General features: G+C 32.5%; 1 protein-coding gene across 1 annotated transcript in view; it reads left to right on the top strand.

Moving 5' to 3' along the window:
- The window catches only part of LOC106462497 (transient receptor potential-gamma protein-like), a 113,812-nt gene that overhangs the window by 70,257 nt on the left and 26,368 nt on the right, over nucleotides 1-17,187 (top strand). Inside the window, 3 exon segments of the mRNA NM_001314083.1 lie at nucleotides 4,223-4,418; nucleotides 5,023-5,260; nucleotides 11,193-11,537. Coding sequence (NP_001301012.1) covers nucleotides 4,291-4,418; nucleotides 5,023-5,260; nucleotides 11,193-11,537 — 711 coding nt within the window. The 5' untranslated portion in view covers nucleotides 4,223-4,290.

Below are 17,187 nucleotides of genomic sequence, written 5' to 3'. Positions count from 1 at the left end.
ATTAAGTCTAGTATAGTTGAACATGCCCTAAGAGAATGTGACATAACTGTCCAATCTAATTTCTTTAAGAGCTCAGTGAGGCCACTGATGAACAAAGCCTTTGTATAAAAAAAGAGCTTTCTCATTCACAGTAGCAGAGCGGTATGTCTGCGAACTTATACAGCTAGAAATTGGGTTTCAATACCCATGGTGGGCAGACCACAGATAGCCCTTTGTGCTTATCTACAAACAAATGCTTATACATATATAAAATTTAGTATGACGGTAAAATTTATGATTTAATATTTTCTTAAAGTCAAGCCTTTATTTTTATTAATCTTTGCAAACAAGATAGTAGGGATGACATTTGCATCATCCCTACATAATGGCACAGGCACACAGTGTAGTAGAATGTTAACAGACAAAAATAAGATAAATTAAACTCAATTGTGATTGAATAGTTATATATGTTGCTATATGTTAATTCTTGCCTGTGCTATTATTTAGGGATGACGTAAATACCATCCCTACTATCTTGTTTGCATTCTTTTTGAAGGATTAATGTTAGCCAATCCTACGTTTACTTTTTTTTCTTTACTTGTTTGCTTGTTATTGTTGTTTTAATGTAGTGTTTCAATAGACATAGGAAGGTTGTATTTATCACCAAGTTCTAAATACAATGAGAATCCAAATGTAATATTTATCGTTGATTTATTATTGACTGGTAATTCTTTCACCCTCTACTTTTTAAAACAACACTAAATTTCTGTAAGAAAACTAACTTCAAAGAGTAATGATAACATCGTTTACAATAAAATTATGATTTATTTTAAATTACAACTAGTTATTAATAATACTTATAAAAGCAGATACTTCGTTTGAAACTAGGTCATTTCATTGAAATTGTTGACACCATTGTTTTGGTTTTTGAGTTCTCATGTAATAAAAAGAAGCAGAAGGAAGAAAAACAAGAAATTCAAACTTTTTTTTGCTATGATATTTACAGACATTCTCAGAATTTGTGACTCAGTCATTACATAGATATTGTTATAAAAGGAAACACTGTATAGTATTGTAAAGTTCTGATGAATTATTGAGATACTTAAAATACCATTACGATGAACAATTCGAGCCATCCCTACATAGGCAGTGTTACCGCCTACCTAATAATCACTCACTCCGGTGACTCGGCGGTACTTTTTAGAGCTTATTGCTATTAAATTCGGGGTTTGATCCCTGCGCTTGTCATAACTCACATAGTATCTTCAGTATCTTTGCGCCTAAGTAAAAATAAGCAAACTTGTAATCAGAATGTACATTTTTTCAGAAGTTATTTTTTTCTTGTGAATTCAAAACTGTGAACATTTAATGCAAATTAGTTTTCACACCAGTAATTTAAGAAATACGACTATCTTTACATTTATGGGCAGTTTTTTGTGGTCATTTTTTACTGATAATTATGACTCATTTCAACAAAACTGCAGGTTTTTGTTTTCACTATAAAGAAACAAAGCAAGGCGAATGACGACAAGGAAAACGGTGCGTAGATATTAAATGTGGCTTTCGGTGTTGTACAATACATTTCATTAAATGTCTTGCCCACACATATAATAGAAAGATCTATAACTTTTACGTGTTTCGTGAATATTACACTTTTGATCCCTTTACGATCAGCTCTGTCTTTGACGCCCTTCACAAATTCAGTCTGAGTTTGATTTATACAGTCATAGTCTTCATATCTCGCAGTTTATATGTACGTCATTGAATCAAACATTGATTTGTTTTAACTTAGACGATTCTCCCATTGTCGTTTTTAAAACGTTCTTATGTGTTGCAATAACCTTTTATTTCATGCATATATATATATAGATATATATTTATAGGGAAAGAGTATAAACACACATACACATATATATATATATATTTAATAAAAGTGCATTTCTACTACATCAATGTAGCGGATGTAAAGACTTCGTTTCATGAACGATCACTTACAGCAGGAAAGGTTTTTCATATTTTTATAACAACTGAAATTTCAGTTTACACTGTATTCTATTGGTTTGATTACTTTTTCTTATTACGTTTATCAAAGAGGACGTTACGTGTAGGAAAAAAAAAATGATGTTAAAATATTATTCGTTATCATGTTCCTGAAGGTCTCCATTGTACGGGTAATTATTTTTCCTAAATCCAATATCATGTTCCTAAATATCTCTTGGATTGGTGTATTTATTCGTTATATACTCATTATCATGTTACACTGTAATCATTGTTTATACAAGCTGTTTTATACCAAAGAATATTTGAGATTTTACATGTCAAACATCTCTACTTATAATCATCAGAAGCTTCACATTTCTTACGGTGGACTTAGTAAGGTTGGTGATTAATGACAGTCTACCACCACTTAATCTTGTAAGGGTTGCCTTTCCTGAAGTTACATCATAGGGCATGTTATTATAGGTGGCGCAAGCCTAGGTGAAAAAGAGATAGTTAGTTCCGACAAGTGACAGGAAAAAAAGAAAATCAATGGCAGATGACGCTCTAGGGAACTTGCCACAAAACAGTATTAAAACAGGAGTGAATTTCTGGATATGTTGACAGTCTATGTTTATACTCTTAACAACGAACAAAAATATAGTATATCACTTGCAGGGCTGTCACTACTAAACATGTTGTCTCTTTAACGTAGAAATGTTCCAGTTTATGTTCAGATAATTTAATATTACCGCCGGTATTGGATAACATTAAAAAATAAAATAAAAAATCAGTCTTAACGCATCACTTGGTTTTCACCAATATGTGCAAGATATCTTGTTTGTCCAGCAATTCTTATTTTTTGTCTGTAATCAGAAATAAGGTAAATATAATTCTGTATATAAAAATAAATACGAAATACTTGTTGAGAATGTAATTTTTTATGACTATGTAACATTAACGCTCTTTTTCTCCATAATAATGAGAGATAACTATTCGGTTTCATTAAATTGTATTTAAACCCAACTATAAGAATATTCATTCAGTAAACAGCAATCTGTAAGATAATTTATTTTCTCTGTTGTTGTTACTCTAGTCTTAAAAAAAAAGCGGAAATTGTGAACATTAAAACTATAAAAGGAACACATCTGACTTATAAACAGTTACACAAAAAATATTGCTTAAGAATGTCAGCATTGTTTTACATAATACTATCAGTATTTTTATAGAGAATATCAACATTGTTTCTATACAATTGTTTTAGTATTGTATAGTTTTTTTTATAGAAAAGTGCCAGTATTTATTTTTGTACAAGAATGGCAGTATTGTTTTTATACAACAGTGTGAGTATTTTGCCCCCCCCCAGTGGCACAGCGGTATGTCTGCGGACTTACAACGCTAGAAACCGGGTTTCGATACCCGTGGTGGGCAGAGAATAGATAGCCCTTTGTGCAGCTTTGGGCTTAACTTCAAACTGTAATAAACAGCAGCAGTCAGTATTTTTTATACAATAGTATCAGTATTTTTTTTATACAAGAATGTCGGTATTGCATTGTTTTTAGACAAAAGTGTCTGTCTTGCGCTGTACAAGAATGGTACTATTGTTTTTTTTACATGGGTGCCAATATTAATTTCATACAATAATGTCAGTACTGGTTTTATACAAAATTTTTTGTTCGCTTTCGAAGTATTTCTTGGAGTAGCATCGATTACGAAATATATCAAATGTGAGCAGCAAAGATAAGATAGACCGCGTCTTCTCCTTGAAGAAGTGTAGTATCGGAAGAGATCTATAGTGAGCATATGTCTTGAAATTCGATTGATCAGAAAATTTTTTTAAGTCCTTAGTATCTTCAAAAAAACGGGATTCTCTTTGAAAATGCACCACGTAGCTACGTGCAGCTGCTACAAAGAAAAACCGAAAACAACTCAAAATATGAAAAGTCGGGTGCTGGCCTGCATCGTACCAATACTAAGTGCTCTGAAATAAGTATAAAGTCACTTGGGAACAGTGACTAATATTGCTTGAATAATTTCAATAGATTTTTAAGATTTGATATTAACGTGATTCATTTATTTTTTCATGTACCTCATCAATTGCTTGAATAATTTCAATAGATTTTTAATATTTGATATTCACGTGATTCATTTATTCTTTCATGTACCTCATCAAATGTTTTTCGGAAAAATATTTGTGCTACACACTAAAAAAGAATTAGTTTTAGTTTCTATTATCTATATAATTATGATATCCTACTACTTATAGAGAACCACAAGGCAACATCATTCCATTAAACCTTGGGTGTAAAATCACCAAACACGAGAAGTAAAGAAATGGAAGGCAAGAGATACCCCTCATCTTCTGCTCAATTTTCGGTCCCTAAAAGGGAGGGCCAGCTTTCGTTTGACGAGAAAAAATTCCTCTTGTCCGTTGAAAGAGGTGACTTAGCGTCAGTCCGTAGGTAGGTACAGTTTTTTTACAAATTCAAACTAACGAAGAGAAAACAAAGTATTTTCTAAAAACTGGGCCCTAACAAAAGAGCAGTTCTAAAAACTGGGCCCCTCTAGATTTACGTTATGGTAACATAGAGACTACCACATAAGTTTTACCCGGAATTACAGATGAATCTGTAACCAATTATCTTGTATTAAGAAGTCATGTTTGTCTGTAAAGTTAACTTGTTCTACATAGCATGCCAAACAAGTAGTAATATTGAGTTTAATTTCCATTTTCCCAATTACTTCGTGGGTTTTTGTGAGCGAAAAAGCTAAAGTTATATTTCTTTATTAAGGTTTAGTAATATTGAAAATTTAATAAGACTAGATGAAAGAATTGTTACTATATTTAATTACAATTTTATACAGTACCATTTAGTCTTATTTTTAAAATATTAATTACTATATGTGTAATATATCTCTCATGTTCCTTATATTTGTTCTTCAACTAAAAAAAAATGTCCACCGCTGTGATCTTTGTAATTCCAATGTTTTATTAATCATGTCTGCTAGAACAGTAAATAAAAGTAGCTAAATGTTTAGGATTTATCCATTTTTGGGTTTTTGAAGGTACTTGGAGAGCAACATCGAGAAGAGTTATATCGACATTAATTGCGTTGACCCCTTGGGCCGTTCCGGTCTCCTAATGGCAATAGACAACGAGAACTTAGAGATGCTGGAGCTTCTGATTGATTTTAAAGTGGAAACGAAGGACGCCTTACTCCACGCAATTAGCGAAGAGTTTGTGGAAGCGGTAGAGGTGTTGCTTGAACACGAGGAGAATACTCATAATGAGGGAGAACCACATGTAAGACGGAAAAAATACAAGTGTGATTAGTTGCTGTTATGCACAAGGCTACACGATAGGCTATCTGCCCACCATGGGTATTAAAACCTGAATTTTAGCGTCGTAGGCCTGCAGACTTACCGCTGAGATACTGGGAAGGGGGGGGGACATATAAGTGTGAATAAAATTAAATACCTAGAACGATTCATGAAGAATGTAATGGTTTAAAATTTTCCTCTTTTTTCTTGGTTGGGTTCAAAAACGTTCATATTTTAAATCCTTTTAGATGCTGATTCTTTCGTGAACGTGTGGGCCCTCTGTTAGAGCTATGGATTTTGAAGCTGGCGAGCCGGGCTAGAATCCGTTCGATACCACAAAGTATTTTGCACCCTTTCAATTATGGGTGGGTTATAAGCGTTACGGTCAATACTTTATTAGCTTGAATGGTTGGTGGTAGGTTGCTGGTGGCTGTTTGCTTTTCCTCTGATCAGAAGATCCGAAATTAGAGACGGCAGCAGATAACCTTAGCAGTTTGAATATAAAATACATACCAATTTTCATAGCAAGGGACCTAGCATGACCTAGTGATTAGGGTGCACGACTCGCAATTTGCGTGTCACCGAACATGTTCGCCTTTTCAGCCACTGGAGCGTTATTATGCTATGGTCAATCTCACTATTTGTTGGTAAAAAAGTAGCCCATGACTTGGCGGTGGGTGGTGTTGACTAGCTGCTTTCCCTCTAGTTTATCACTGCTAAAATAGGGACGGCTAATACAGATAGCCCTCATATAGCTTTGCGCAAAATTAAGAAGAACAAACCAACCTTCACGGCAAACAAAAGCATTCGTAACGCCATGTTTTTATCTATTGTATTAACTAAGATTTTAAATTAAGAATCAAATAGCTTAATAATTGGTCTTAAAATGTTTCCAATGCCACAAAATTTTATTTTTTATTTTTTAATAAACAAACAACTGTTAAAACCAAAAGAACAAAAATGTTCGGTCACGTAATCAAGAGAGCTTTATCTCAAATTTCGTCTCTTTGTTTAATTGAAATCTCATCTGATATGGAATTGACTAAGAATTTATCAACAGGCTAAGTTTACTTAATATATTTAAATAAATATATTTTATATAAAGTTATCACAAGATTAAGGTAACGATTTTATTTACATTAAAGATTTATTCTTTGTAAAATGCTCAAATTAATCTTCTATGGAACATTTTTTTAGAATTTCTTTCGTACATTCATAATTGCTCATAAGCTCTCAAAATATCATATAAAACAGTAAGGGAAGAGTCAAACAGAAACAAAAGATAAAAATACTTTTATTTGTGAAGTGAATTTCTGAAAGAACGTTTGGCTATTTTTAAATATTATTGTGACCAAACGTTAGAAAAGAGTTTTAGTGACTGATATTTTCATTAAAGATGCAAACTTTCACCACTATATACATTAAAGATGCAAACTTTCACCCCTATATACATTAAAGATGCAAACTTTCACCCCTATTTAAATTTCTTTACTAACTATTTGCCATTTCACAAGAAATTCTCCTTTCAGTGATCGCTTTAAAAGAAATGCTTGTTTCAATACGGCAAAGAGAATTACCGACATTGTAAGTGGTGTCAATAAAAGAGGAGTGAGATCCAATAAAAGTAAGTTATTTTTATGTAAAAACAGATTATACAGAAGGCCTTATAGACGCCTCTTTTTTAGAGCTAAACAAATAGGATGATAAATTGCAGTTAAACTAACTATTTATGTATTAAAAAATATACAAAAGTATATCCGGTTTGCAATGCTTTCTATTTAGATAGCAAACAGAAAATTTAACATCAGAATTAGTCTTACGTAAATTGGGCCAGCCATGGCCAGGTGGTTAGGGAGCTCGACTCACAATCTGCCAGTATACCCCAAAACAGAAATCGTTCCATATAAATTACAAACAAAAACTATGCTACAAACTTCATTATGAATATGGCAAAGTATACCTCAGTAAAAAAGATATATGAATGAAAAGGACCTACACAGCATTAGGGATAGAATGTGTATTGTATTTAATATTATTTGCAAGTCTCACATGTAGAAGCAAGGTAAATACAATAATTAACCATTAACAATTCACAATCTGCAAAGTGTTATGGGAAAGCGGTACATATTGGTCAAATAAAATACTATTGTAATTTCAACGTTGTTATAAACACTTTTGAGGCATATCGTTTAATGTCATGTTAATATGTATTTATTATAAAAAAGTACTTTATTCAAGATCCTTAGCTGATAAATGCACCTCTTAAAGCTATCTAATATACAAGTAATTTTCTTGTTTTTATTAACTGGTTGTTAAAAAACAGTTATGTATTTTATTTTTCTATAAATACTATTTGCATAAAATACACTTAGCTTAAATGAAAATTTCGGTCATAGAAAATATCTAGAAGATATGTCTGTATGTACGACAATCAACACATAAAGATATGTCTGCATGTACGACAATCAACACATAAAGCTTATATATGTCGAAAATACAACCGTTTATAATGAACCAGTCAGTTTGCCCAGACTATAAATTATTAAGCTTATGTTTTGCATCTTGTTGCTGCAAATGCGCTCTTCGCATTTTGGAGCTGTTGATGCGTTATAAGAGCGACAGTTAAACCCCACTCTTCGTTCATACAAGAGCAACTCAAGAGTCGGTGGTGGGTGCTGTTGACTAGCTGCCTCCGCTATAGTCTTTCAGTTCAAATTTAAGAATGGCTTTTCGCAAGAAGCCCACTTTGCCCGAAAATTCTGAAACAAAGAAACAAAACTGTTTATAAGTAAACCGTGTTCATACAGCAACAATCAGATCAAAAACCTTGAATCTAAGACACCCTGAAAACGTTTTTTAAACTAAATTATAAATCTATATTCTAATAAAAAATATGTATATATTTTTACATAAATTGCAGGATGAAACATAGTTCTGACATACAGATAGCTTCATTCTAAAACCTTAACCCACTCACGAAGAAGCACGCAGATAGTCATATTATATGCATATACACTACACAAAACAATTACTGGATGGTCGAAATTTCTAATATAAGGGGTCAAATAAGACAAAATCACTGTTATAATATACTCCCAGTCATCCTCCTCAGTTCATTCGTTTTCAAATCAGGATAACAAGCTCGCCTACACCATGCTAAATCGCTTGACACATTATTTGAAGATAAAGATATTGATCGAACGAAGTGACCTACACATTCATGTGAAACGCTTCCCAACCCGTCAAGAAATTCCAGTCAAGAAAAGATATCTTGGTAACTGCTATTTCATTAGAATGGTCAAATAAGAGTGGTATAATACAATGAAGCAAAATTTCAATATTTTTTGTCCTATTAAAATAGTCACCGAATTTTAAACCTTATTAACAGATATACATACTTAAATATAGACATTTCTTTATAGATATATAAATACGGGAATGTTCGGTGTAACAGAAATTGTGCTTCGTTATGACGTGTATCCCATCACAACTAATAACACCTTAGATGACATACTAATTAATTAAACATAGTACTTCTTACTGTACAGTGGTTATGATACGTTAGAAAGTTTGATCGATATACGGTTACTTTTGCTTGTAAACTAGTAAAGCACTGCATATGACTATAAACGAGTAAGTGGAAGTTTTATTCAGTTTTCACTGAGCCTTCGACTAAACCAACTAAACAAAATCAATGATACCATGTCTCAATCCACAAGTGCGGCTACATTACACTATTTAAAGAGAAAACTTAGTAATCACAAAAACTAGAAGGTTTTTATTTAATGTTTTGTTTACTGTATAGACGACTTAGGGTTTAGGTCGATTCATTTTCTTTTGGATAGAAATATTAAAGTCAGTTCCACGTGTTTCTTGGCTGGCTTGAATGGACTAGCAGCTGCGTTTACTGCTCGCATGTGTCAGTACATTCTGTGGAGTTTTTATGGTAGATAGATTCTTGTGTTTCTACATACTCAAAGAAAATTAATCGTAAGTTTATTTTTTTTTGAGTATGTAGAATGGGTTGACTTGAGTGTAATGTCAAGGATGTAGTACAGTAAACATCGAATGTTTGAAACTATTGTGTCACGAAAACTTTGAAGTACTTTACTATACAATATGCTTCAGTGTAACTCATGGAAATACTTATTAAAAATTAGAAGGTACAAGCCGTACAAATATTTCACGATGTTACTTTTATTACTAAAATTTTAGTAATGTATTTAGTTATACATTAAACTACTGGATAAAAAGTAAAAAAAATTGAATTGAAATCAGAAATATGATGAAAATGATTACTATAAATTGAATTTCAGTATTTTGAAGGAAAAAAAAGTTTATGAAAGCCAAAATTAGGAAAGTTTCTATTGTAAAGGGGTGGCATTTAGTTTTAAGAAAGCCAAACTTATGAAAATTTTTGTTGTAAAAGTGTGTCATTTAGACCCGCTGATATCAAAAGGATAAGCTCAAAAACGGATAACCAAGGTGGTACAAGAGATGTACAGTTTTTATACTAATTCAACCAAAAATGTTCAAGTGAGGTGTACCAGAATCCAATGCTGCTTATCTCATCAACTATTCGAAATAACATTTATAAGGAAGAAAAAATTAACTTATATCAATTTATAGAAGCATCTTTGTATTTTCTTGAGATGGACACACCCCTCCCCAGAGAAGATAAACATTAGCACATGTTTACGACATTCGGGTAACAAGAATGTTATACTACATGCATGACTAAAGAAACTTTCTATACTAGTTATGGAAGATCGAAATTCGTGACTATTTCAGTCATCACAAAAGTGCTGAAGGAACTTTTTGTTTGGTTAATGTTGTTTTTGCGAAGTTTCTCGCAAAACCATAGAAGAACTATCAGTGCATAGCCGTCACTAATTTTAAACTGATGTCTCAGACTAGAGGTGGAGGTAGATAGTGAATAACACCCACCGCCAACTTTTGGGCTTTTCTTATCTCACTGAATAATTGGATTTAATCATCACTTTCAAAGTGTATCCACGTCTCTGAAGTACAAAGCGTGTTTTTGTAGCAAGGGAAGAAAGATAAGCTCTCAACTTAACAGTCGAAGCACGCTAATCACTAGGCAACGCCAGGCCCGACACGGTGATGAAAAAAACCATAAGTACAATTTCGATATACTAAGTTGAAATTCTAGCTAAGAATAAAAATTAACCGAAATATCTCACGTTTTTAGCATCATGTGATGTCGATTACATTGTTAACTTAATAATTTCGACTTGTAAATCTTACTTTCAGACCAAGTTTATAGCTTTTACCTGAATAAATGCGGAAAGTATTTTGAAATAATATAATAAACCAAGCTAATTGGAATGATTGTAGTTTTTATTTGACAAGTAGCTGATTATATGTCAAATGCATCTTATGACTAAAACCGATGAACTAATTTGTTGAAAGTAAAAAGTATTCCGCAGCCAAATTCTTGTGAATATTTTATTTTTATGATAACAGCTCGGTTTGTTCAGCCTCAGTACGTTTTTCAGAAAGTGTACCGTTTTTTATTATTAATAATGAAAACCAACATTTGGAAAGTTTTTTAATGTCAGCCTATAACGTCAAATTATAATTATAAGCGGCATGTCTGCGAACGCTAGAAACCGGGTTTCGATACCCCATTGTATAGCTTTGTGCTTAATTCCAAACAAACCCTCTATAGTATAATATTTGCGTGTGTGTAACAGAAAATTCAATCAAATTCAAGCCATAAAAGATGATAAGTGTTCGTACTTTTATTATAACATTATAGAAATGATGAAAAAAGGAAGACACCCTCTGAATTGTGTGCAACGATAATATATGAATAGCAGTTATGTTGTATATATATATATATATGAGTAAAATACAAAATATATCATAATTATATTTTTGTGTTTTTTCAGAGTTGGGAAGCTATAGATAGAGACATAGCAACCTTCACTCCAGATATCACACCTTTGACCCTTGCCGCACATCGGGACAATTATGAAATCATAAAAATATTGCTAGATCGTGGAGCTACACTTCCAACTCCCCATCACGTCCGGTGCGGATGCAAAGACTGCGTAGTAGCGAGCTCGGAGGACAGTTTACGACATTCTCGTTCCCGTATCAATGCTTATCTTGCTCTAGCTTCGCCCTCATTAATCGCACTTTCTAGTAAGGACCCTATTCTAACGGCCTTTGAACTGAGCTGGGAGCTTCGACAGTTGAGCTTCATGGAACATGAGTTCAAGAATGATTATCAGGTAAATAGAACAGAGCGAATAATTTTTACTTTCTCTGATTATAGTTAAAGCAGAAATTAGGGAGAACAAAAACAAATATCACGTTAACAACATCCCAGATTGACTACATTTGTACTGTTCTCTAATCATGACTAAAGCAACTATTAAAGGACAAGAAAAAGCTAAACTTCCCACGTGGTTAAAACTAAACTTTAAAATGTAATTTACAAAAAAAAAATACTGTTTTGATCTATATATTTACTGTTACTCGTTTACCATAGGGGAATACAATGTTGTAAGTAAACAAAATTCTTTAAAAGACAAGTTCCTCGTGAAAAAGTTGGTTATACTTTCCAAACATGTCAGAACTTACGTGTATTAAATATAGTAATCATAAGCTTACCATCCTTATCTAATGATCAAATAACACGTTCACCACACATTACTAAAGAGCGGTCTTTTCACGCAGTTGTAACCAGTTAAAAAGAATATATATATATACTACGATTAACGTTTCTTTACTATAAGACTTCTTTTTTTATAGATCAACTGAATGTGTATAACTGGTGCACTTTGAGTTCACTTTTTATTTATTTGTTCACTTTAGGTAAGCTCTAACAAATAAACTGAAATATAGGGTCTCAAAAATCTATTCACTTAGATTTGTTTTAGCGCAAATCTACACAATATTCTATCTACGCTCTATCTACCATGGGAAATCGGACCCTAAATTTTTGCGTTGTAAATCTGTAAACTTACCTTTGATCTACTGGTGAACTTTCACATGAAAAAATTTCACTGAGTGAATCTGGAATCACTAAGAAGTTATAAATTATAAATAAACAAAACATGACCTCGAGCATTAGCGTATACGTCACAGAAACCAACCAATCACATTCATACAAACCTCTGTTCCTAATAATTTACATAAAATACACGGTATTATGAGGAGGATCAGTATATTATTATACAGAATTGTACAAGCTAAAACAAGTTTTATAATGCTAAAAGTTCGGTCTTTCTGTTCATATCAGCAGGACCACATTTATAGCTCTCCCACTTCTTTCTTTTTTGCCACTCGTTTATCTAAATACTCTGATTAGTCTCACTACTTTGACCACTATTTCGTCAAGGGGGAAATGAAATATTGTAAGAAACTGTTATTCAAAGACAATTTGCTTGTTAAAAAATTAACTATAATTTTCCAACACGACCACCAAAATAACTAATGGACGGATAATTTTTTCACAGTTATAAAATCAAACAATACAAGAAACTGGTTTAATAAACGCAGCTGTTATTACTATATCATGCTAGTTTAATTAATGCTATATAATATTACCAGCTTCATACAAAGATTGCCACGTTTTAAATTATTTAATGGCTTTACTCTGTCTCTATTGTTTTCTCTGAAGTGTCTTTTTTTTTCACAACTAGGAGGGTTTATTACATCATATACACGCCAGTTCTACTAAGAATTTATATTTTAAATTTATTTTCCTTCTGGAAATGTATTTTCAGGTTATAGCGTTTCGTTGAAAAAAATAATGCATTAAAGAACTTTTGATGCAATTTTTCTTACACATCATTGTACGATTTTTTACACGTTAAAAAACTATTCAAGTAGGCCTAAGAAGTTAAATTTCTTAACTGAATTTCACCATCAAAATTTATTTGGAAATTAATTTTATTGCTATATCATTGAAACACCGCACGTCGTTCAATACATTTACATTCTCTCTCTTTTTTTTCCATCAATTTAGTCAGATAAAAACAACAAAAACAAAAAACAAAAACTCACCGTGCTGTTATTTTCAATAAACTGTAACTGATTCTCTCGCCTCACACGTGAAACGTGATCTAACAACTTACCGCGAGAACCATTTCTCTTAAATAAGTAAAATATATAGCTTTTTCTTTATTTTAAAACTGTTAAACTAGCGTATGTAAATGAAATATGTTACTGGTAGAGATCATTAATATTTTGTTTTTGTGAATATATTATGTGAACATTCTTATTCGTTTCATGTAAAAACAATACTTTCTGCTTAATCACTGCATAAATTACTTTTATTACTTATAGCTAATATGTAGTGTCTTAAACAACAATATGCATATTGCTCACTTAAACAATAATGGTAATGCTCTAGCTAGCTGTAAAATTAATAATCATTGCTGTTCACCTTTCACCCTTACATAAACTGATTTTCTTTGCATTGATTTCGTATTATTATTATTAATATATTTTCATATTTTATTATGACGTTGCTGTATTTATTTGTCTATGCTACCTACACAGCAAGATTGTACTATTCTTTGGTTTAAGTTCTATCAACTATACAGTTGTTTGAAAAATAATGTTGATATTTGCCTTTCAAAAGATATTTGGTGATATCCGTTGTAGTTCAACCATTAGCTAGGTGTATATCAAATACAAGTAAATTTTATCATATTTTTTGGTAAAAATTGGGCAGGTGTATACATATACAATTTCAGAAAGCTCTTTGTAAAATCTCTTCAAATGCTGAAACGTAAGGCATATATATGGATTATGCTGAAAAAAAAGAAAGTTTTTTTATTGATTAAAAGTAATTATTCAGAACTTATCCTGGAGATATTCGTTAGTTAAAAAAACATCGAATCACCATGTCGCACAATTATCAATAATACGTCCATAATCCTACTAAACTATTCTTACACAAGCAACAAAGTACAACTTTGTCTTTAAAAGTCGACTACTAACAATTGAGACAAATAATATGGAACAGCTAAGCCCAAATAAACATATTTTCACAGGATTTAATGGATCAGGTTTTAATAAGTATGATAATTCTTCCTCACCTAGGAGATACACAGATTTTCTCCATAAGCCTAGATAATGTCATTAAATTACAATAAGTAAGACAAAAGTTTTGCACAAACAGCTTAGCATGCTAACGCAAGCAACGTGTAACAGTTCAATAATCTCCATAATATGGTGTTTCTTGGGAAGTAAATCTTATTAGTTAGATAAATGTAATAAATCCAATTCTCTTTAAGTATATAATTATTTTAAACAGCGCTATGAATTCGGTTGGATGAATCTTACACTTCATGCATGAGAAATTAAAACCAAACTCAGACAAGATCAAATACCACAAAGCCAAGAGTGTTGATTTAAAACAAGTTATATATTCAGACAGCAAACACATAGTTCTGAGTTTGATCGCCACGTGAACAGATAGAACAAATAAGATGTTTATATTTATTTGTTTAATTTCGCGCAAATTACTCGATGGCTATCTGCACTAGCCGTCCCTAGTTTGAAAGGATATACTAGAAGGAAGGCAGCTAATCAACATCACGAACCGCTAATTCTTGTGCTAGTCTTAACAACGAATATGGGAATTGACTGTCGCACTATAGCGCCCTCACAGCTGAAAGAGCGAGCATGTTCAGTGTCAGGATTCGAACTCGTGACTCACAGATTGTGAATCGAGTGTCGTAACAACCAGGTCATACCGTAACAACCAGGCCATACCGGACCAAATATGTTTATAAATAACAACTCGTGGCATTAGTTGTTTATTCCAATAAATTAACGTCAAATAATTCGGTTTACAAGTTGTTTTAGCGATTCCACCATATATCTCATGTATTACTACGTATAATTGAGTTTTTTAATTTAAAGTTACGGTAATTATTGTTCTTTCAGAGCCATATTAGGGAAGTAGAAATTAGTAGAACACTTACAGTAAAATTTTAAATAGAAACAGAAACTGATGATTATTGGAGCTCCTAGTGAAGAAGCCAACAGACAAGCCGCAACGTCATCCATTTTCCTAATTACCAAAGCATGTTGTCCGTGTAATAAACTCTGAAATATTTTACCAGCTGTTTTTTTCTGAAATTTTTTGTATCACGATTAGATATCAGATTAGTGATTGCAGTATCTTATAGTATCAAACACAAATAAAAAGTTCATTGTATATATATTTTTTACTTCAGATGTTGTTGTTGTTTAGCACAACGAAACCTGGTTTTTAGCAGTATAAGTCCGCAGACATACCACTATGCCACTGGAGGGCTTTTGGTTATTCATTCAATAACTATAAATAAAATACAAAGTACGTTGTATTAAAACGATCTTGGAGCCTCACCACGTCGTTATGGTCTATGTACTTACGTCTGTTCATACTTTATCTAACGACTGTGATCCTGAAACTAGCCCTGCAGCATAGTTTCCACTACAAAAGACTCTGTTGCAAAGCTGTGATGTCAAACGTACACCCCTCCTTCCTGCAGGTTATCCATAATCGATATAGTGTACGAGGACGAGAGTTCCCAGATCCCGTTTTAACTCTTAGACAAGATAAATATCCATAGGCGCTATAGTAGCTAACTTGACGATATGTATTCATATAGAAGAGCATTATTACCCGTTTCATTCTTCAGCTAAATGAATGGACATATCGTGGAAGCAGCATGTGTACACATGACTTGTGTCGCTTTTCCAGGCGTAAGTTCTTGATTATGTTACGCACTATTGCCTTGGGCACGTGAAGGGCTTTGTGTTCATAAATTACAACTGTAACAAGACGTCGAAATTTGCTTACCACGGCTGGGGTACGACTTGTTTTGGGTCTCTTTCCAGATAGTCTTGGTACTCTAAGTTGATCCATATTACTTTGTTTTTCAATACCATTAAGTATAAGAGATATCCTCGTTCTTGGAAATTCTAAATCCCCGATTTCAGCATATTTTATGACCTAAATATATGTAGATTTTGCTTTGGAAAGCGATCAATTTTCAGTGGCATAACACTACTTACAAAACGCCAAGCAATGTCAAAACGTTGTTCTTATACATTCCGTTCCACCGCGACTTTACTTTAGTTTTGTTTGTCACATGACTCGCTAATTTACATATTCAAATTCATTTTAATGTACTACACTCAACTCTCTGCAATTAAGAAATACAGATTTTGAAAAATATTTAACTAGCAAATGTCAGTTGCAATCCAAACCTCGATAGGTTCAATATTTCACATTATATTTAAAGGTCAAATAACTAACAATTTTAAACTGAGCTGTCAAGTACATCTTTGTTGTTTTGTAAATGATCCCAGATGACAATGTAATAAAGATGAAGTTACGCCATTCACACCATTTAATTTCTTACTGAAATTTACCTGCTAATCGCCTGCTTCATTTATTCGTCCAGCAGAGGGGGTACAAAAGTTAAAAAAAGCGTTTTTTTTCTCCTAAAACAGACCTGTAAGTGACTGAGTACTATATTATTTCATCCTTTTTCAAATCATTGTAGTTGTGTTTTATGACAAAGAAGTTCAAGAATGTTGTTGCTACCAGCACTATTCAAAAATTAAATTAATATTGTTGGGACTAGCACTATGGAAGAACGATATCAATGTTGTTGCGACTAACACTATTCAATAATGATATCGATGTTTTTGTGACTAGTGCTATTCAAGAATGATATCAATGTTGTTGCGACTAACACTATTCATTAATGATATCGATGTTTTTGTGACTAGTGCTATTCAAGAATGATATCAATGTTGTTGGGACAAGCACTATTCATTAATGATATCGATGTTTTTGTGACTAGTGCTATTCAAGAATGATATCAATGTTGTTGGGACAAGCACTATGGAAGAACGATATCAATGTTG

Source organism: Limulus polyphemus, unplaced genomic scaffold (assembly GCF_000517525.1).
Source record: "Limulus polyphemus unplaced genomic scaffold, Limulus_polyphemus-2.1.2 Scaffold1183, whole genome shotgun sequence".
Taxonomy (NCBI): domain Eukaryota; kingdom Metazoa; phylum Arthropoda; class Merostomata; order Xiphosura; family Limulidae; genus Limulus; species Limulus polyphemus.
This window is presented reverse-complemented; position numbering and strand designations above follow the sequence as displayed.